Source organism: Leptonotus elevatus, chromosome 3 (genome assembly GCF_054856555.1).
Source record: "Leptonotus elevatus isolate MCC_2025b chromosome 3, RoL_Lele_1.0, whole genome shotgun sequence".
NCBI lineage: Eukaryota > Metazoa > Chordata > Actinopteri > Syngnathiformes > Syngnathidae > Leptonotus > Leptonotus elevatus.
This window is the reverse complement of record NC_141241.1, coordinates 504,273-526,111: the sequence shown is the minus strand read 5'-3', so window position 1 is coordinate 526,111 and position 21,839 is coordinate 504,273. Positions and strand designations below refer to the sequence as shown.

The following is a 21,839-nucleotide window of genomic DNA, read 5'->3' as shown; positions in this document are numbered from 1 at the left end:
CGTCATCAGCAACAAACACTTTTCACATTCATTCATTGCCGATTATCGTTGCCGATATCTGGCATTTTGACAAATATCGGATTTTTTTTTACGAATCTGAAGGCCGATAAAGTTGTTATCTCACTGAGCGGCGAATGCTTGCGAACGTAGCGAATTTGGGGTTTTCATCAGCATTGGTCACACGTTCACAAACAGTTTTGAAGACATTTTGAACCGATTCAGACCATTTTTCACTGTCTGCGGCCATCTTTTGTAACCTTTTACGAACCCTGACGAAAACCCCAAATGAGTTGCATTCGCATGCATTTGTCGCTGAGTCACATCCAGGAAACTTCATGGATTCATTTAAATTTCCCCTTTATAAAAAAAAAATGATGCTGACATTGGGATTTCCCTACACTTTTTATTTTTACAAATTTAAAAAAAAGAAGAATGATGTTGAATTCCATTCGATTCCATTTGGTTACATTTTAAAAACCTTTATTTACAGTCGAAAACTTTAGGCAACTATTTACTTGTATCGGTTTTAATTGATCTGAACATGCTTTTTATGACCCTGGAAGCTTCCTGACATTTTTGTGATCATTTTTATTGAAACAAAAATGTCAATTCTTTATCTGTTTGAAATGAAAAGAAAAGTTTTTGTTTTTTGTACGTGATTATTTTTTCTGACTGCAAATGAATATCGGTTATCGGCCTCCTTGACTACGAATAATCGGTATCCGTCTCAGCCTTGGCAAAACCATATCGGCTTGCACGATTTCAAATACACGTTCACGTCCTCCTTGGAAAGTCGACGCTTGATCGACTTGATTAAGTTGACTTTCATGTCAACGTTCAAGTTCACTTCTTGAAAATACATTTGAATGAACACTTCAAAGTGTTCATCCAAGGACACGTTGGAGTGAGTCATTTATTTGTTTTTGCTGCGGTAGAATAAAATAGAATGTATAAAGATACGCAACGTTATGACAAGGTGTAACTGTAAAAAAAATAAAAATAATTCATAGACACATTTTTATACTTTTTATAGTCATGGCAGAAAGTTGGGGGGGCGCAAAATGTTTTCTTCTTCCTGAGGTTGCGGGCGCATAATCGAAAAATAATTGAGAAGTACTTCAAGTACGCGTTGGAGTACACTTTGGAGTATTCCTTTGATAAAAGATGAAATTGTGTCCCAATTTTCTTTTGGATGATCTCTAAGTCCAAAGTCCTTCTTTCAATGCCTTGAACACGAAAACCGCTGCGTCCTTTTAAGAGCACTTCCAAGGACGGCGTCAAATCGTTTTTTTGTACACTTTCGAGTCTGATTGTCCAAACGCCGCCAGGATGATGAAGAATTCCACCTGAGGGAGGAACATTTCCACGTCATCCGGAGCCGCCGGCTGTTTTTTCCGGCTCAGGTGCGCCAGATGGGCGTCTACGTGGTGGTCACCGTCAAACCGGGAGTCGTCGTCATGTGGGACAAGAAGACCTCCGTCTTCATCAAACTGGCACCGCGCTATCAGGTCAAATTTCATTCCATTCCATTCCAATCGGTTCGATTGACGGTGGATTCGATTCGATTCTTTTCCATTCGAATCGATTCGATTGACGGTGGATTCGATTCGATTCTTTTCCATTCCAATCGATTCGATTGACGGTGGATTCGATTCGATTCTTTTCCATTCCAATCGATTCGATTACCAGTGGATTTAATGCGGTTATCGTTGGATTAGATTCGATTCCATTTGAATCGATTCAATTTGATTACCAGTGGATTCGATTTGATTCGATTTGATTCAAATTGATTTGATTCGATTCAAAAGGCAAGCTAAAATTCACACTAATGCATAAAGTATTGCTTTACCGCAGGGGTGGCCAAGTTGGGTCCTCGAGAGCCCCTACCTACGCAGCCTGTTTTTTATGTTTCTCTCCATTAACACACCAGATTCATGACGACGATCGTTATCAGGCTTCTGCAAAGCGCGTTGATGAGCTGATCATTAGATTCAGCTGCGCTGAAGGAGGGAGACGTGCAAAACAGGCCGGACGGGGGCTCTCGAGGACCCGACTTGGCCACCCCTTCTTTACTGTATATTAGTGGTGCAACGGATCATGAAAGTCACAGTTCGGATCGGATCACAAATTTGAGCCGCGGATCGGATCCGTTTTCGGATCAGCAAAAAAAAAGTGGACGAAAGCAATTTGCATTGCCGTCAATGTATTTTATTTTGAAGTTTGCCTTAGCGCGTTACGTTGAGTATCTTCAGCTTGTCATGTCTGAATGGCGTCCATTGTGAATGCGCACAGTTCGTCATAATAATAATCAATAGTAATCATAAATAAGTCAATCAATAAAAATACAATCGTATTAAAATTGATAACGTTATTAATAAGAATCCTAATCATGAAGACAAATCAAATGTTCCCTTTGGTGTGGGTGTGGCCAGAGAGCCCCCGGCCACCGTGTAGCTCCGCCCCTAGCACAAGCAACCCGGGACGCGGATCGTGGGCCGTCCCGACCTTTGGACCCGAGTCCGAGCGCCCGCCCATCAACGATGACGCGTTGCACCGCGACTGCGTATCGTGCGGTCGCATTGGAAGACAAATAAATGTCAATCGTGGCGAAAGCAGCAAAATGGAAGGCCGTCGTCTCCGTCCTCCGAGTCGAACCCGCTTTTTCTTTCTCTCCCCCCCAAGGCCAAGGTGTGCGGCCTGTGCGGCAACTACGACGGAAACATTCGCAACGACCCGGCCGAGCGTTCCGGCGAGCCGGACTTCAGGGACAGCCGGGCGTCGCGGTCCGACTGCCCGGACGCCGCTCTCGCCGTCCCGGCGCCGGACCCGTGCCGCGCCAACCGGTACCGTGCGGCGTGGGCGCAGAGGCAGTGCGGCGTCATCATCGGCGTGGCCTTTCAGGCCTGCCACTTGCGGGTAACTGAAAAGAGGAAACCTTGATAAGACACGCCTCCAGATTGCAGGACTGCCATGGATTACTTGAGTATCGTCGTCTGAACTGGCGCGTAAATACGTCTTTAAGACTTTGTACTTCCAAAAACAGACAATTGAACTTTGTCCCAGGTGGATCCCGGTCCGTACTACGACGCGTGCGTGCGTGACTCGTGCGCGTGCGACAGCGGTGGCGACTGCGAGTGTCTGTGCACGGCGGTGGCGGCCTACGCCAAAGCTTGTGGCGAGGCCGGCGCTTGCGTCCGATGGAGGACGCCCAAATTCTGCCGTGAGTCTTTCGGCGGCCGTCGGCGCAGGCGTCCATCGACGGCGAGCTGATCGATTGACGGCAGGTGTTCCGTTGCAGCCATCTTCTGCGACTACTACAACGCCCCCGGAGGCTGCGAGTGGCACTACAAGCCGTGCGGCGCCGACTGCATGAAGACCTGCAGGAATCCTTCGGGGAGTTGCTCGCACCTCATCGGCGGCCTCGAAGGTGCGCGTCTTTTCATTTTGGGGGGAATGTGGTGGGTTTCAAAAATCCAAATATCGATATCGAATCGCTGTTCCTTTTCATAGCGCAATATCCATTCATGGAACCATGAATCCATACTTTATACTGGTCAGATCATGTTCAATAAAACATGCATGATTCATGAAACTGCATTAGATTCCATTTTAAATGTCAATATTGACAGTTTTTCCACTTTTAATTATGTATTTTTTATTATTATGTTATTATTTATTATTTTAATAATTATATTTATATTTCATTAATATTTTCATATTTATTTTTTTATTAACTTTTTAATTTATATATTTATGTTCAATAAAACATACATAATAAATGTAACTGCATTGGATTCCATTTTCTCAATTTCAAATTATTTATTTTTTATTATTTTTTAAATTATTTTTAAATTATTTTAAATTATTTTGTATTATTTTATTGATTATTTTCATCTTTTTTATTTCCAATTTTCAATTTCTTTTTTTTCCAATTACTATTGCAATTATTATTGATTGTTTTGATCAGGTCATGTTCAATAAAACATACATGATTGATGTAACTGCTTAGGATTCAGTTTTAAATGTAAATATTCATAAAAAAAAATCATAGTAATGCACCAAGTAAGAGGAAGAAGTTTCTTCTATTGACAGCATTGCTACTTCTGAGAATGTCTTCCATATCAAAGGAAAACTGGTACTGCATGAAATCCTCAACTGAATCGAAAACCAATGTGAATCGAATCGAATCGAATCGAATCGAATCGAATGGATTTTGGAAATGTGAACCGATACCCATCCCTAACAATAAGCAAATGTCGTGTTGTCTCAGGATGTTACCCTCAGTGTCCTCCCGGTCGTCCGTACTTTGACGAGGACAGCATGACGTGTGTGGCGTGGGAGCAATGCGGTTGCTATGACAACCGTGGCGGCCATTTCCACGTGGGCCAGGCCGTTCCTGCTGAAAATTGTCAAACTTGGTATATCTCGCCACCATTTTACACCAATATACTGCAAACCGGGGCTTGTCAAGCTTTTTGTGTCCAAGGACAGGGAGAACATTTTCCATGGACCCGATAACGCCAATTAACTCATTCGCTGCCATTGACGGCTATAGACGTCAAAAATTCATTTGAACTATTTCTATTAGTTTAAAAAAAATTATCCATTTGTGTTAACAAGAGTATGAAATCCTAGAAAACATTTTTTATTCTACATTTAGAACAGATATAAAATGTGTGATTAATTGTGAGTTAACTAGTGAAGTCCTGCGATTAATTCCGATTAAAAAATGTCATCGCCTGACGCCCCGAATTTTTTATAATCTTTTCTATAAAAAATAAAAATAATAATTTTAATTATGATTATTATTATTTTAAATAATCTGTTCTTTTTAAAAAAAATATATATACATATTTTAATTATGTTTTTTAAGTTTTAATCATCTTTTCTTTAAAAAAAAAAATTTAAATAATCTTTTCTTTTAAATTTGTTTTTTTAATAAGATAATAATAATTCAAATGATTACAAATGTATTACAAATTTTACATCGTTCGAAATGTACAATAAAAAAAAGTCTCGGTTTTCATACTTTTGTTAAACTAATAGAAATAGTTGAAATGAATTTTTGACGTTTGCGAATTAAAAAAGAAAGAAAGAAAAGACGATTCAACGTGACTAACTTGTACACCCCTAAATGCCATGCGAACAAAGATGGCTTATTTTGTGCGGGGTTGCCAGTTTGAGAACCAGCACATTTTCCCGCCATGTTAACCGCTGTCTGATGTTTCTCACAGCTTGTGCACGTCGTCCGGATTGCGGTGCAGCTACAACGTGAAGAGTAAGTCGCCGAAAGCGCGCCGTCGGAACCTTTGTTCATTGCGCTCATTCGCCGCCATTTTGTCCCAAATGTCAGCATGCTCGTGTCTGGTCAACGGCGAAACCTTCGCTTACGGCGCCGCCATCTACAACACGACGGACGGGCTGGGAAACTGCATCACGGCCACGTGCCGCGCCAACGGGACGGTGGGCCGCGACGTCAAGCCGTGTTCCGCGACCGCCAGCCCGGCGCCGCACCCGACGCCGTTTACCTTCAGCACGGCGGGGGCGACAACAAAAGGTAGGAAAAGTCAAAGGTTGATCGTTGAACGATGTCAAGATGTCGTTTGCCGGGTCATAAATCGGCCTCGTTATCGTTTGGGAATTTTCATTGTCGTTTGTTTCCTTTGGAGTTTTTCTTTTATACATTTTGTTCGTTTTTATTCGTTTTCAGGGTGCTGTTATTTAAAAAATGCTTTCAGTTTCAGTATTACTTTTTTTTTTTTATGTGTATTATTTGTTTGGCTTTAGACATTGATGCTAACTAGCTAGCTAGCTCCCTAGCAGGTAAACAAGCACTCAGGGAGCGAGCTAGGGAGCTAGCTAACTCGCACCTGGGGTTAAAGCCAAACTGTGGCAGGGTTTTTACTTTCTGGACCTGGTTTTGCCACCTCTGCTTGTGCGCAATATTTAATAAACATACTCAAATGAGAAAAGTAACTCATTTCTTTAGCTAGCGTTGCGTTTGGCGGTCGCCTCGGAGCGACGTCATCTGAAGGTGCTTTTCTATTGGCCGCTGCTCGATGACGTCACTTCTGTGTGACACTTTCAAACGTCCTTATTCCGGTGAAAAAAAAGCGACTTAAAATTAAAAATCATCCCCAAAGGTGCATTAAATTAATTACCAAAGACTAAAAGGAAGGACATTTTTGCTATAAAAATAGTTAGTTTTAGTTTGTTTTGTGTTAGTTTTCGTTTTAAAATAAAGCTTTTTTGTTTTGATTTTATTTTGTGAATTTGAGTTTTTCGTTTTTTCATTAACTAAGATATTAACGAGTTCACATTGTTGACAATCTGATTACTTTACAGTTGTTACTTTGACACCGTCAACATCGACAACGTTAACCACGCAAGAAAAAACAACAGCAAAGGATGAAACTTCTTCGTTCACCAGCAAAAGTGGAACGACGACCAGACCTCAAGAAACAACAAGCGCGTCGACTACAGTTGTTGGTGAAACGACTACCGCGACACAATACACAGGAACAACATCCAAACCCTCTTTGAGCACCACAACTACTAACGTTCCACCAACAACCAAAAAGGGAACTACTGGTAGTGGTAGCGAGAAAACAACCAGACAAGTTGAAACAACAAGATCTGAATTCACCACTGGCCCAAAAACATCTACTGCAGTTGTTGGTGAAACAACAGCTGCTACACAATACACAGGAAAGACATCTCAATCCACTTTCAGTCCCACAACTACCGAGGTTCCAACAACAAACGAAGGAGGAACTACCGCCAGACTTGGAGAAACAACTGCAAGTGAGAAAACAACTGGACAAGTTGAAACAACAAGATCTGAATTCACCACTGGCCCAACAACCACCTCTACCACGACTCTAGGGAAAACTACACCCGCAGGACCAGGTTTAACAACAACTACCAAATCCAAAGGACCAACCTCCCAACAATCTGTGGTTACCACAACTACCACTAGACCTGGAGAAACAACCACCACAGAGGGAACAACAGTAACAACTACCAAGGTTCCAACAACAACCAAAGGGGGAAGTACTGCCAGACCTGGAGAAACAACCAACACAGAGGGAACGGCAAAGAGTGAAACTACGCCCAGATCCAGATTCACCTCTGGCCCAACAAGCACGTCGACTACAGTTGTTGGTGAAACGACAACAGCTACACAATACACAGGCACAACATCCCAACCTTCTTTTAGTACCACAACTACCAAGGTTCCAACAAAAACAACCAAAGGGGGAACTACTGCCAGACCTGGAGAAACAACCACCACAGAGAGAACAACGGTAAAGAGTGAAACTACGCCCAGATCCAGATTCACCTCTGGCCCAACAAGCACGTCGACTACAGTTGTTGGTGAAACGACAACAGCAACACAATACACAGGAACAACGTCCCAACCTTCTTTTAGTACCACAACTACCGAGATTCCAACAACAACAACCAAAGGTGGAACTACTGCCAGACCTGGAGAAACAACCACCACAGAGGGAACAACGGTAAAGAGTGAAACGACACCTCGACACACCACTGGCCCAACAAGCACGTCTACAGTTGTTGGTGAAAAAACAACAGCTACACAATACACAGGAAAAACATCCCAACCTTCTTTTAGTACCACAACTACCGAGGTTCCAACAACAACCAAAGGGGGAACTACTGCTAGACCTGGAGAAGCAACTACAAGTGAGAAAACAACTGGACAAGTTGAAACAACAGGATCAGAATTCACCACTGGACCAACAAGCACAACTAGAGTTGTTGGTGAAAAAACAACAGCTACACAATACACAGGAAAAACATCCCAACCTTCTTTTAGTACCACAACTACCGAGGTTCCAACAACAACCAAAGGGGGAACTACCACAACTACCACGAGACCCGGAGAAACAACCACCACAGAGAGAACAACGGCAAAGAGTGAAACTACGCCCAGATCCAGATTCACCTCTGGCCCAACAAGCACGTCGACTACAGTTGTTGGTGAAACGACAACAGCAACACAATACACAGGAACAACATCCCAACCCTCTCACAGTACTACGATTGTACCCTCAACCACTGAGGGTGTTTTGACTGGAGAACCACCAACAACAGTCGTGGTTTCAAAACCTTCACACGTGGGCACAACTATTTTGACGCCGACAGCTGTTCTCGGCACAACCGCTATCAGACCGACAAGTGGAACAACCGTGACGGGTCAAGCCAGAACCGCACCTTCCACTTCTTCGCTCCCGTTGACCACAAGGTCGTGTTCCTGTTTTTTCAACGGGACCACGTACCGTCCCGGTAGGTCGCGCTGACTTTACGCGGATTTTTCCAGTTGAGCGGCGATCTTCCGATTCGCTGACGGTGTTTTTTCGCAGGTGATTTTGTGTACGACGTGAGCGACGGCTTCGGCTGGTGTTTCGTGGCGTTTTGCAACGCGTCCTGCGAGGTGGAGACGCGATCCAGTCCGTGCCCGACGAGCGCGGCCGGCACCGCCGCGCAGTCTACGGCCGCCGCCGCAACCTCGCCTTCAAGCCCAAACACGTTCACCTCCGCTCCCGACCGCGACTGCTCTCACGTCTTCCCGCCAAGAAAGGTCTCGCGAGAACGACTTTCGGTGGCGCGAGTGCCGCCTCTCACCGGGATTCTTGTCTCGTCCGCTAGAACGGAGAATCCTGGAAAACCGACACGTGCGCCTCGGCGACCTGCGTCAACGGGGAGGTCACGGAGTCGCCGGCATCCTGCCCTGCCGCGCCGGCGCCGATCTGCAGCGACGGAAGCGAAGCCGTCCAAGTCTACGACCGGCGCGACAAATGCTGCTTCCGCTACCGATGTCAATGTAAGCTTGCGCTCGAACCCGCTTCTTTGGTCCCGCGTGGCGTTGCCGGCCAGCGCGATTCTCCTCCTTTTTGACCGGCTGTCCAAATTGTGTCCAGGAACACAATTTGGCACGTTTTTTGTGTGTGTTTTTTTTGGGGGGGACGCAGAATGCCAAAAGCTCCTTTGAAATCCTCCATTTTGTGAAAGCGGAGCCCCAACGCCTTGCAGGAAAATGTTCTGTCATTGCATGCGGTCATTTCAGTCTTCTCGTTCTCTCATTCTCTCTCTCTCTCTCATGCTCTCTCTCTTGTTCTTTCTTGTCTCTCGTTCTCGTTTTCGTTTAATTGTTCTCTCTCTCTCTCTCTCTCATTTTCTCTTTCTCACTTCTCGCTCTCGTTTTCGCTCACTCTCTCTCTCTCTCTCTCTCTTTCTCATTCTCTTGTTTTCTTTCTCTCTCGTTTTTCTCTTTATCCCTCTCCTCTCTCTCATGCTTGCTCTCGTTCTATCTCTCTCTTGTTCTCATTTTCTCTTGTTCTCTCTCATTCACTTTCTCTCTCTTGTTCTCTTTCTTGTGCTCTCTCTCGCTCTTGTTCTTTCTCTCTTGTTCGCTCTCTCCCATTCTATCTCTCTCTCATTCTCTCTCTCACTCTTGTTCTTTCTCGTTCTCTCTCTCTCATTCTCGTTGTCTCTGTTCTCTCGTTCTCTGTCATTCTCTCGTTTTCTCTTTCTCTCTCTCTTCTCTCTTTCGTTCTTGCTCTCGTTCTCTCTCTCTTCTCTCTTTCGTTCTTGCTCTCGTTCTCTCTCTCTCTTGTTCTCGTTTTCTCCTTCTTGTTCTCTCGTTCACTCTCTCTCCTTATTCTTTCTCTTGCTCTCTCTTGTTCTCGTTTTCTCTTTCTTGTTCTCTCGTTCTCTCTCTCGTTCTTGTTTTCTCTCTCTCTCTCTATCTCTCATTCTCTCTCTCTCATTCTTGTATTCTCTTCCTCTCCTCTCTCTTCTCGTTCTCTCTCGTTTTTTCCTCTTCTCTTTCATTCTCTCTCTCTTGTTCTCATTGTCTTTCTCATTCTCTCTCTCATATTTCTTTCTCTCTCTCTCATTCTCTCTCTTGCTCTCTCTCTCTTGTTCTCGTTTTCTCTTTCTTGTTATCTCTCTCTCTCATTTTCTCTTTCTCACTTCTCGCTCTCGTTTTCACTCTCTCTCTCTCTCTCTCTTTCTCATTCTCTTGTTTTCTTTCTCTCTCGTTTTTCTCTTTATCCCTCTCCTCTCTCTCATGCTTGTTCTCGTTCTCTCTCTCTGTTGTTCTCGTTTTCTCTTGTTCTCTCTCATTCGCTTTCTCTTTCTTGTTCTCTCTCTTGCTCTTGTTCTTTCTCTCTTGTTCGCTCTCTCCCATTCTCTCTCTCTCTCATTCTCTCTCTCGTCTCTCTCACTCTTGTTCTTTCTCGTTCTCTCTCTCTCATTCTCGTTGTCTCTGTTCTCTCGTTCTCTGTCATTCTCTCGTTTTCTCTTTCTCTCTCTCTTCTCTCTTTCGTTCTTGCTCTCGTTCTCTCTCTCTTCTCTCTTTCGTTCTTGCTCTCGTTCTCTCTCTCTCTTGTTCTCGTTTTCTCCTTCTTGTTCTCTCGTTCACTCTCTCTCCTTATTCTTTCTCTTGCTCTCTCTTGTTCTCGTTTTCTCTTTCTTGTTCTCTCGTTCTCTCTCTCGTTCTTGTTTTCTCTCTCTCTCTCTATCTCTCATTCTCTCTCTCTCATTCTTGTATTCTCTTCCTCTCCTCTCTCTTCTCGTTCTCTCTCGTTTTTTCCTCTTCTCTTTCATTCTCTCTCTCTTGTTCTCATTGTCTTTCTCATTCTCTCTCTCATATTTCTTTCTCTCTCTCTCATTCTCTCTCTTGTTCTCGTTTTCTCTTTCTTGTTCTCTCTCATTCTCTCTCTCTCACTTCTCGCTCTCGTTTTCTCTCACTTTTTCTCTCTCTTATTCTCTCTCGTTCTCTCTCATCCTCTGTCTCGCTCTTATTCTCATTTTCTCTTTCTCTCTCTCGTTCTCTCTCATATTTTCACTCTCGTTCTCTCTCTTGTTCTCTCGTGCTCTCTCTTGTTCTTGTTTTCTCTCTCTCTTGCTATCTCTCTCTCTCTCTCTCTCTCTCTCTCATTTTTGTTTTGTCTCTCTCATTCTCTTTCTCTCATTCTTGTTGTCTCTCTCTCTCTCGCTCTTTCATTCTCTCCTGTTCTCTCTCATTCTCTCTCTCTTGTTCTCATTGTCTCTTTCTCATTCTATCTCTTGTTTTTCTTTCTCTCTCTCATTCTTTCTCTCGTTCTTGTTGTCTATTTCTCTCTCTCATTCTCTCTCTGTTGTTCTTTTTTTTTCTCTCTCTCTATCTCTCTCATTCTCTCTCTCTCTCTCTCTCTCTCATTCTCTTGTTCTCTTTCTCTCTCAAATTTTTGTCTCTCGTCCTCTCGTTTTTTCCTGTTCTCTCTCATTCTCTCTCTCTCATTTTCTCTTTATCTCACGTCTCGCTCTCGTTTTCTCTCACTTTCTGTCTCTCTTATTCTCTCTCATTCTCTCGTTCTCTCTCATCCACATTTTCTCTTTCTCTCATTCTCTCTCTCATATTTTCACTCTCGTACTCTCTTGTTCTCTCGTTCTCTCTCTCGTTCTTGTTTTGTCTCTCTCTATCTCTCTCATTCTCTCTCTTTCTCTCTCTGTCATTCTTGTTTTCTCTTTCTCTCGCTCCTCTCTCTCATTCTCTCTCTTGTTCTCGTTGTCTCTTTCTCATTCTCTCTCTCGTTTTTCTTTCTCTCTCTCTCATTCTCTTTCTCTCGTTCTTGTTGTCTCTTTCTCTCTTTCGTTCTTGCTCTCGTTTTCTCTCTCTCTTGTTCTCGTTTTCTCTTTCTTATTCTCTCGTCCTCTCTCTCTCATTCTCATTTTCTCATTCTCTCTCTTGTTCTCTCTCATGTTTTCATTCTCGTTCTCTCTCTCGTTCTTGTTTTCTCTTTCTCTCTCTCATTCTCTTGTTCTCTTTCTCTCTCAAATTTTTTTTCTCTCGTCCTCTCGTTTTTTCCTGTTCCCTCTCATTCTCTCTCTCTCTTGTTCTCGTTGTCTCTTTCTCATTCTCGCTCTCGTTTTTCTTTCTCTCTTTCGTTCTTGCTCTTGTTCTCGTTTTCTCTTATTCTCTCTCATTCTCTCGTCCTCTCTCATTCTCATTTTCTCTTTCTCTCTCTCATTCTCTCTCTCTCATTCTCTCTCATTTTTTCACTCTCGTTCTCTCTCTTGTTCTCTCGTTCTCTCTCTCGTTCTTGTTTTGTCTCTCTCTCTATCTCTCTCATTCTCTCTCTCTCTCTCATTCTTGTTTTCTCTTTCTCTCTCTCCTCTCTCTTGTTCTCTTATTTTTTTCTCTCGTCCTCTCTCATTTTTTCCTGTTCTCTCTCATTCTCTCTCTCTTGTTCTCGTTGTCTCTTTCTCATTCTCGCTCTCGTTTTTCTTTCTCTCTTTCGTTCTTGCTCTTGTTCTCGTTTTCTCTTATTCTCTCTCATTCTCTCGTCCTCTCTCATTCTCATTTTCTCTTTCTCTCTTTCATTCTCTCTCTCTCATTCTCTCTCATTTTTTCACTCTCGTTCTCTCTCTTGTTCTCTCGTTCTCTCTCTCGTTCTTGTTTTGTCTCTCTCTCTATCTCTCTCATTCTCTCTCTCTCTCTCATTCTTGTTTTCTCTTTCTCTCTCTCCTCTCTCTTGTTCTCTTATTTTTTTCTCTCGTCCTCTCTCATTTTTTCCTGTTCTCTCTCATTCTCTCTCTCTTGTTCTCGTTGTCTCTTTCTCATTCTCTCTTTCTCTCACTTCTCGCTCTTGTTTTCTCTCACTCTCTGTCTCTCTTACTCTCTCATTCTCTCGTTCTCTCTCATTCTCATTTTCTCTTTCTCTCATTCTCTCTCTCAGTCTCTCGTCCTCACTCTCATTCTCATTCTCTCGTCCTCTCTCTCGTTCTCTCTCATGTTTTCATTCTCTTTCTCTCTCTAATTTTTTCATCTCGTCCTCTCTCGTTTTATCCTGTTTCCTCTCATTCTCTCTCTCTCTTGTTCTCGTTTTCTCTTTCTTGTTCTCTCTCACTCTCATTTTCTCTTTCTCTCTCTCATTCTCTCTCTCGTTCTCTCTCATGTTTTCACTCTCGTTCTCTCTCTCGTTCTTGTTTTGTCTCTCTCTCTATCTCTCTCATTCTCTCTCTCTCTCATTTTTGTTTTCTCTTTCTCTCTCTCCTCTCTCTTGTTCTCTTTCTCTCTCAAATTTTTCTCTCTCGTCCTCTCTCGTTTTTTCCTGTTCTCTCTCATTCTCTCTCTCTTGTTCTCGTTGTCTCTTTCTCATTCTCTCTCTCTCATTCTCTTTCTTGTCCTCTCTCATTCTCTCTTTCTCTCACTTCTCGCTCTCGTTTTCTCTCACTCTCTGTCAGTCTTATTCTCTCATTCTCTCGTTCTCTCTCTATTTCTCTCTCGCTCTCATTCTCATTTTCTCTTTCCCTCTCTCATTCTCTCATCCTCTCTCTCACGCTCATTCTCATTTTCTCTTTCTCTCTCTAATTTTTTTCTCTCGTCCTCTCTCGTTTTTCCTGTTCCCTCTCATTCTCTCTCTCTCTTTCTTCTTGTTGTCACTTTCTCTCTTTCGTTCTTGCTCTCGTTCTCTCTCTCTTATTCTCGTTTTCTCTTTCTTGTTCTCTCTCATTCTCTTGTCCTCTCTCACTCTCATTCTCATATTCTCTTTCTCTCTCTTGTTCTCTCTCTCATTCTTGTTTTGTCTCTCTCTCACTATCTCTCTCATTCTCTCTCTCTCTCTCTCATTCTTGTTTTCTCTTTCTCTCTCTCCTCTCTCTTGTTCTCTTTCTCTCTCTAATTTTCTCTCTCCTCTCTCATTCTCTCTTGTTCTCGTTGTCTCTTTCTCATTGTCTCTCTCTCATTCTCTCTCTCATTCTCTCTTGTTCTCGCTCATTCTCTCTCTCTCTCATTTTCTCTTTCTCTCACTTCTCGCTCTCGTTTTCTCTCACTCTGTCTCTCTTCTCTCTCATTCTCTCTCTCGGACTCTCTCATGTTTTCACTCTCGTTCTCTCTCTTTTTCTCTCTCTTGTTCTTGTTTTGTCTCTCTCTCTCTCTCATTCTCTCTCTCATTCTTGTTTTCTCCTTCTCCTCTCTCTCATTCTCTCGTTCTCTTTCTCTCTCTCATTTTCTCTTTCTCATTCTCTCTCGTTTTTTCCTGTTCTCTCTCATTCTCTCTCTCTCTTGTTCTCGTTGTCTCTTTCTCATTCTCTCTCTCGTTTTTCTTTCTCTCTCTCGTTCTTTCTCTTGCTCTTGTTGTCTCTTTCTCTCTCTCGTTCTCTCTTGTTCTTTTTCTCTCGCTCTTTCATTCTCTTCTGTTCTCTCCTGTTCTCTCTTTCGTTCTCGCTCTCGTGCTCTCTCATTGTCTCTCTCGCTCTCGTTCTTGTTTTCTCTTTCTCGTTCTTTCTCGTTCCCTCGTTTTCTCTCTCGTTTTCTCTTTCTCTCTCTTTCGCTCTCTCGTGTTCTCTTTCTCACTCTCTCTGCGTCTTGTTGTCTTTCGTTCTCTCTTTTGTTCTTTCTGTCTGTCTCTCTCGTGGTCTCCCTCTCTTTCGTTCTGTCTCTCGTTCTCTCTCATCCTCTTTTGTTCTCTCATTCTCTCTTGTTCCGTCTTTCGTTCTATTTCTCTCGCTCTCATTTTCTCATTCTCGTTGTCTCTTTCTTTCTCTCGTTCTCGTTGTCTCTTTCTTTCTCTCGTTCTCTCTCTGTCTCTCTCTCTCTATCCCTCTCATTTTATCTTTCTATCTCTCTCATTCTCTTTCTCTTGTTGTCTCTTTCTCTCTCTCGTTCACTCTCCCTATTTCTCTCTCTCGTTTAACTTTCTCTCTCTCAGGATCTCTCATGATCTCTCATTCTTTCTCTCTCATTCTCTCTCCTGTTCTCTCTTTCGTTCTCGCTCTCGTACTCTCTCAGTCTCTCTCGTTCTCTCTTACTCTTTTTCTCTCATTCTTTCGTTCTCTCTCTCATTCTCGTTTTCTCTTTCTCTCATTCTCGTTTTCTCTTTCTCTCTTTCGCTCTCTCGTGTCTCTCTCATTCTCGTTTTCTCTTACTCGCTCTCTCTCATTCTTTCTTGTTCTTTCATTCTCTTGTTTTCTCTCTCTCGTTCTCTCTCTCATTCTCCCTGTTTGTCTCTCTCGTCCTCTCCCTCTCTTTCGTTCTGTCTCTCGTTCTCTCTTTCTGACTCTCATTCTCTCTCTCATTCTCTCTTGTTCTCTCTTTCGTTCTCGCTCTCTCTTACTCTTGATCCCTCTCTCTCTCATTTTCTCGTTCTATCTCTCATTCGCTCTCTCTCGTTCTCTCTTTCTCTCATTGTCTGATTCTCGTTTTTTCTTTCTCTCTTTTGTTCTCTCTCTTGTTCGTGTTCTCTTTCTCTCTCTCTCATTCTCTCTCTGTCACTCTCGTTTTTTGTTTTTTTTTAGGTGAGGAGCGCGACGTGTGCGGAGTGAGGACGCAAGCGAGCGTCCTAGAGGTGAACGGCTGTCGCAGCAGCGGAGCCGTCAACATCAATTCCTGTGCCGGACGATGCGGCAGCTCGTCCATGTGAGTCGCCTCACCTTTGACCTTTGCAATAAGGTTCAAATGGCCCTTAAGGTTGCACTTAGGGGAAGGTCGGACGCGGTCGAATGTGATTGGACTGGACAATCGTGAACTATTTACAGTTGGTGATTCACACCCACACACTTGGATGTTGACAACCGGTTAACCCGCTGCAGAAGTTATTTAAAATTTGGAAACCCTAATACTAGTTTAAAAACCCTCCTTTTAAACCATACTGCCAGTTTAAAACCCTACTCTGAAACCCTACCACTACTTAGGGTTAGTTTCGTAAACATCACGTTAGCATAACATGGCATTAGCATAACATGACATTATCACAACATGACGTTAGCATAACATGACGTTAGCATAACATGACGTTAGCGTACCATGACGCTAGCATAACATGACGTTAGCATAACATGGCATTAGCATAACATGACATTATCACATGACGTTAGCATAACATGACGTTAGCGTACCATGACGCTAGCATAACATGACGTTAGCATAACATAACGTTAGCATAACATGACATTAGCATAACATGACATTATCACAACATGACGTTAGCATAACATGACGTTAGCATAACATGGCATTAGCATAACATGACGTTAACATAACATGACGTTAGCATAACAACCTAGCTTAGAACCCTACTAGTTTGAACCCCTAATTTGAAATCATAACATGTGAAATCCGTACTTGTTACCCCCGTAGTGAAAAACCCATCATTTCAAATTCTGTTTGTGCAAAACGTCTTTCAGGTACTCTGCGGCCGGCAACGCCATGACTCGCCGGTGCGAGTGTTGCCGCGAGAGCGCCACCAGCAGGCAGGAGGTGGAACTGACCTGTCCCGACGGAACCACGTTGTGGCATAGCGCCATCGTGGTGGAAGCGTGTCACTGCAGTGCGACGGCTTGTCGATGAGCCCCATGACGTCTCGACCGCAACCTCGCAAACTTTTGTATGCACAAGAAAAATGATTAAAAACATGGATGCAGTTTCAAGACTCGTTTCCTTCTTCCTGTTACTTCACAATAATCTAATTGGCACCAAAAAGCATTTTCCCCCTATTTTCTTTTTCTTTTTTTTGCCTCAAAAGGAAAAAAATCATTTACTGCCAATACAAATATTGATATTGATGCGTAACATGATGTGAATGAAAATGTTTTAAAAAATTTAAGGTCAAATAATATTCAGGAAACACTGAAGAAATGCCCAAAAATTATTTTTAAAACTTATCAAAGGAAGAATCATTAATTAATGTCATCTACGCATCTCACCAATCTGTCCAAGGCGGAGAATCATCACAGAAACAGCAAATCATTTATCGAAAATGTTAAAAAAAAAATCACCATAGAATCATCAAAAGAAACTATTTAAAAAAAAATTTTTTAAACTACGGAAGCGTATGACATATATTTTTTTAAATCATGTTTTTCTTTTTTAAATAATATATATTTTTGGGCTTTTTTAGCCTGATTAATTTTGGGGGGAATAATTTGTAATAATGTTAATGCTTTTCTGAATTATATTTCGTTTTTCAAAATTTGTTTCTGATTTTTTTCTTTAAAAAAAATCAAGTTTATCTGAATATTTTTTTTGCTTCTCTGATTTTTTTTCAGTTTTTCTGATTTCATAAAAACATATTCTGAAGAGCAGGGAGGAATATTAAAAAAACAAACAAACTAAATTAAATATTCAAAAAAAAAATCAGAAAAGCAGGAATAATCAGCTTTAGTAAACGGCGTAAGGCGTAATTTTAGTTTTTAACAACTTATAGTAAATAGTTTTAAAAAAAGATGACCATGTATAATTTTTTGGGGGAGGAGCTTTGTTTTATTGAGCATTTATTTTCCTTTTTTTTTTTCAGTATTTTTTTCAAATCAAGAAAAAACAAACCCAAATTCAATAATTCCACATTCAAAATTATAATTCAAAGTTCAAATTGAAATTTCAAAGTTGAATTTTAAAGTTCAAATGCAAAATGAAAGAATGGATAAGGAGCAATTTCATATTTCACATCTTTATTACATTCTTTGGAGATTTGGATATATATATATATATATTGCGTAATCTTCCACGTAAAGCAGACATTAAAGATTGATTTGATTTTGTGGTTGTGTTGCAATCGTGCACGTGACGTTGCCATGGAGACCAAGCGGACAAACTTTGGGCGCGGCGTCCAAAGAACACGACAAGAAAATGACAAAAGGTCACGTTGGCGTCACAACAACAATTAGCATCGGCCGGGCGACGTTCGGACGAGTCTTGTGGAGACGGCGCGCCCTTGCGCGAGGAAGCAGGAAGATGCGGCGGCGGCGGCGGCGGCGGCGGCGGCGGCGGCGGCGTCACAGCTCCTCGGCCATTTGCAGCAGCGAGTTTATGGCGGCGTTTTTATCGCCCTGCTGCGCCTCCAGGACGGTGCGCACCACCTCCTGATCCAGGTTGGGGAACATGTCCTGCAGGGCCTTCAGGTCCTCCTCGGCGCACGCCACCGCCACGCCCGGAGCCACCGGCGCCACGCCGCCGCCCTGCTGGTTGTACACCGGCGCCACGCCTGGAATGCAAGCAAAACGCGACACAAAACCACGTCTTTCAATCCTGGCTTGAAAGCCGTATTTGAAAGCTGAACCCTTTCCAAGCCGAACCCTAATTAGAAGCCTGCTGCTAACTTTACAGATGAATTGGAGTTTGAAACTTTAACAAAACCACAATTGGAAGTCTTGACACCCCTACTTTAAAACCCTAACTGAGTTTGAAACCCTAATTAGAAATCATAAACCTAGTTTAAAACCTTACTTTGGAAACATCAACTTTAAAACCTTAGCGCTAGTTTGAAACCCTAACCCAGAGGTGGGCATCAAGGGCCGGAATCCTGCAGGTTTTGCATGTTTCCCTTCTCCAACACAGCTGATATATGATCCGCTCGTCTGCATAAGCCTGATAACGATCCTGTTGATTGGAATCCGCTTGTGTTGGAAGAGGGAAACCTCCAAAACCTGCAGGACTCCGGCCCTCCAGGACCGGGATTGCCCGCCTCTGCTCGAACCCTTCCTTTAAAACACCAAGCCTAAAAACCCTACTTTGGAACCCTAACCCTCATTTGAAAGCTTACTTTGGAACCCTAAACCTTGTTTAGAACTCGAGTCGTTTGAAATCGTAACAACAATTGAAAGCCATCCTTTTTTCACATTTGAAACCCCGAGTTGTTTAAAACCCGACTTTGAAAGCGTAACCCGAGTTTAAAACCCGACATCAGATTAAAATCCCAGCTGAACCCCTCACCCTAATTAAAACCCTCCAACTTTCCATAAAGTTCCAAGAGCCCCAAAATGACTGACCTGCGATGGGCACGTAGCCGACGCCTTGCTGGTACACGGAGGGCATTAGGACCACGGGCTGCGTCGTCATCATCCCCGCCGGGAAGGACTGCGGCACACACACGCAATCGCACACCTCAGTTGACGACACGCACGTCGCCACGAGACGGCGCACGTGGCCAACGGCGGGGGACAAGATGGCGTCCGTACGTCGCGTGACCGGCGCTCGGCCAATCACGGATGGAGTTTGCGCAAGTCATTGGGCGCAACAGGTTGCCCCGTTTGCCGTCTCGCAGGCACGCGGCCGGCGACGATAAACAACCGACGTTCGCTTCCTTGCCGTTCTTTGAAGCAAGGTTCAAGTTGTTGCTTCTCCGTCGGCGATCTCATCTTGGACGTGCCGCAAATCTTTTTCATGGTTTTTGTAGCACGCTGGCAAAATTCTGCTGCTAGCCAGGCAGCCGATGCTAACGCTAACAGCTAGCTACGAACCACCTTACGGGGTCGATGCCACCGACTTTTACACACGAGCGCCGTTTCCGGCCACTGTTGGCCGCGTTCCAACACTCGCACACTTCCTTGGAAGTTTGCTTCTTTATAAAGTCGCACATTTCTGCGTTTTTTTGCTTGAAAATGTGCCACTTTATCAAATCACAATTTAAAAAAAAAAGTTTGGTCTGGAAAATGTGCCACTTCGTAAAGTGGCGTCTCGGGTTTGAGGATGTTGTCGTGTATTTGAAGAAATGGAAAGATTTCGTTGCCATTGATCACAATCTATTTGATTTTGAAACAAAAGTTGCGATGACGAAATGTTAAGATTCATCCCCGTAAGTCGCCGTGTCCCGCGGCTATTTTTAGAACAGACGCGCGCGCGGCGTGCGCGGCGTGCGCGCGTACTCACCGCGAAGGACATGACCAGGTTGATCATGCCTTCCTTGTCGTCGCCCTGCCGGCCGCTGAGCGTGAACCACTCGTCCACCGTGCTGCCTTCCCGCACGCTGTCGGGGACGTTCACGTGCGTCCACGCGATGCGGTCGTCCATGGAGAACGCCCGCTGGCGCAACGAGCCACAGCGGCGCCGCCTCAGTACACTTTTTTCTCTTCAAACGCGCGCGCACGCGGCGGCGACGCGGCCGCTCACCTCGTCGAAGATCTCCAGGTAGAAGGAGTCGACGGCGGGAGGCAGCGTGCACTGGACCACTTTGTTCCATCGCGGGTTTTTGGCGCCGTTGTGCGCCGTCGGCGTCTCGTAGACGGCGTAGCCCAGACGCACGCGGCAGTACGGGTCCATGCGCGTCATGCCGTAATTCTTGGCCAGCTTCGCCTGGAAAACGCAGATTTCCTTTCATGCCGGGTCGGCTGCAAATTCTGGACCTTTGCTCAACTTGCTGTTAACTTTTCACAATAATTAGGAAACATCAATAAGCCACGCTGTCCTTTTTTTTTTTTTAAATGTTCCGCCATTTTTATCGGCTTGTTCCAATCGGTCTGCAAAACAAAAAGAGATGCAGAGAAGAGCGGCTCGCGACGCTTCGGATAAATAGTCGGCCAATCAGGAGGGTCGCCATCGCGTGGGAAAAAAGGACGCCTGACCGAACTCAGGCACTCAACAATCAAGCCCGAAATGATTCAGACCCGGAAAATTTGGAACATGCCGACATTTTAGCGTGACAAAATCCAAAAACACAACAAAAGGGGTTAAGAAATGGTCGGTGGACAAAAATAGATCATCTAAAGCTGAATGGGCAAAAATGTCAGGCGGAGAACGAGAACGAGAGAGCGAGGGAAAGAAGGAGAGGACAGAAATGACCGCATGTCATGACAGAACCTTTTCCGATGGCGTTCGGCTTCGCTTTCAAACGCCATCGGAACCTACGGAAATGTGCCGCCGGGGTCACACTCGGTAACGAAACGTGCCACAGTCGCCGGAAGACATTTTTAGACGACAGAATGAAGGAAAGCAAATGAGCTTTTTGGCATTCTGCATAAAAAAAAAGGACAGCTGGTCAAAAAAGAGAACGATTGTGGGTCAAGGCGCTGACTGGCCACTGTGGCCGTCAGTCACGGTTTGTTTGGATTATGGCGCCGTTACCTGGACCACGGTGATGCTAAGTCGGCCCACGGTTCCGATGGCGCCGCCATACTGCAGCTGTCGTGCGGCCTGAGCATCCAACTGGATCTGATGATGATGATGATGGGTTGGCGTGATGCGCAGGAAGTCCTGGGGGAGCTCGCCCACGTACACCTGCGCGATCAATGCGGCACAATCACAATCGGCAAAAAGACTAGAAAGTTATTTTAGTTCATGAAAACCAACTAAGAGACAGGTCGGGTGCGCGCGCGCGTGCGCAGGGGACAAATACTGTTTGGGTTTTTTTTCACACGCGATTAATGATGCATCTTTACTAAAAGATTGTGTCAACGTTGATCTGTCCTTAGTAAAGCGTTTATTTAACAAAACAAAACGAACTTTCCCAAAGGGCCCTTTTTTGAGAGGGGCAAGGGTGCGAGCACCGCGAGCGGTCTGTCTACCTGCGCATACCTGCGCCTTTGTAAAATAGCAACAATCTCAGCACAGATGTTAAAGAGCAGTGCCGATAAATCAATCACAGAAAAGGAACCAAGAGATGCTCAGTTAGTAGTTGACGGCTATAAAAGCTGAATCCAGCAATTAGCTTCATCTCCTGACGCGTTTGTTTTGTTTTGCTTATTAACACCGCGAACGTTTCAAGCTGAGAACAGTTAAACGCCTAAATAACCTTTCTCGTGTCTACAAATAAATAAATTAGCCGATTTTACTGTAATGCGATTGCGGAGAGGCGGACGTGACCCACTTCGATGTTATATATACAGTAAACAAATGTAAAAAGGGGAAATTACTTCTCCACGCTGTGTGGTGATGGTGGTCGCCATGTTGTTGTTTCCGACGATCCAAAGCGGTAGTTTTGTTCACGTTTGGAATTCGGACCGATTCGAAACAAACGTCAACTTCAAAACAAATCTTTTACTTCCTGGTATTAGGCCTGACCCGGAAGCAGAAGAAGCGGAAGTGATAATCCGCCCCCTGTCCGTCGTGTCTCGAA

General features: G+C 43.9%; 2 protein-coding genes across 11 annotated transcripts in view; one reads left to right on the top strand and one right to left on the bottom strand.

Annotated features, from left to right (window-relative positions):
• Positions 1–16,440, top strand: part of LOC147176525 (mucin-2-like) — a 28,779-nt gene extending 12,339 nt beyond the window's left edge. For 6 of the 9 annotated variants that reach the window (XM_086071790.1, XM_086071794.1, XM_086071796.1 and 3 more), the window contains 12 exons: positions 1,329–1,508; positions 2,683–2,916; positions 3,064–3,220; positions 3,299–3,427; positions 4,271–4,418; positions 5,235–5,278; positions 5,354–5,557; positions 6,346–8,310; positions 8,388–8,605; positions 8,674–8,848; positions 15,310–15,430; positions 16,198–16,440. In XM_086071790.1, the coding sequence (XP_085927916.1) occupies positions 1,329–1,508; positions 2,683–2,916; positions 3,064–3,220; positions 3,299–3,427; positions 4,271–4,418; positions 5,235–5,278; positions 5,354–5,557; positions 6,346–8,310; positions 8,388–8,605; positions 8,674–8,848; positions 15,310–15,430; positions 16,198–16,360 (3,738 nt within the window). In that variant the 3' untranslated portion in view covers positions 16,361–16,440. The remainder of the gene's footprint in view (positions 1–1,328; positions 1,509–2,682; positions 2,917–3,063; positions 3,221–3,298; positions 3,428–4,270; positions 4,419–5,234; positions 5,279–5,353; positions 5,558–6,345; positions 8,311–8,387; positions 8,606–8,673; positions 8,849–15,309; positions 15,431–16,197) is intronic. The other 3 variants (XM_086071793.1, XM_086071792.1, XM_086071791.1) reach the window with 3 other exon arrangements.
• A 1,003-nt stretch (positions 16,441–17,443) lies between these two features.
• Positions 17,444–21,789, bottom strand: tollip (toll interacting protein). Of its 2 annotated transcripts, XM_086072309.1 has the most exons (6): positions 21,637–21,789; positions 20,849–21,001; positions 19,898–20,080; positions 19,658–19,810; positions 18,778–18,865; positions 17,444–17,993 (listed from the first exon to the last, which is right to left on the bottom strand). In XM_086072309.1, exons 1-6 carry the CDS (start codon positions 21,667–21,669, stop codon positions 17,785–17,787), a joined length of 819 nt encoding a protein of 272 aa, XP_085928435.1. In that variant the 5' UTR covers positions 21,670–21,789; the 3' UTR covers positions 17,444–17,784. The 2 variants fall into 2 exon arrangements, with proteins under 2 accessions (XP_085928435.1, XP_085928436.1); XM_086072310.1 differs by lacking the exon at positions 19,658–19,810.
• Between the last annotated feature and the right edge of the window lie 50 nt (positions 21,790–21,839).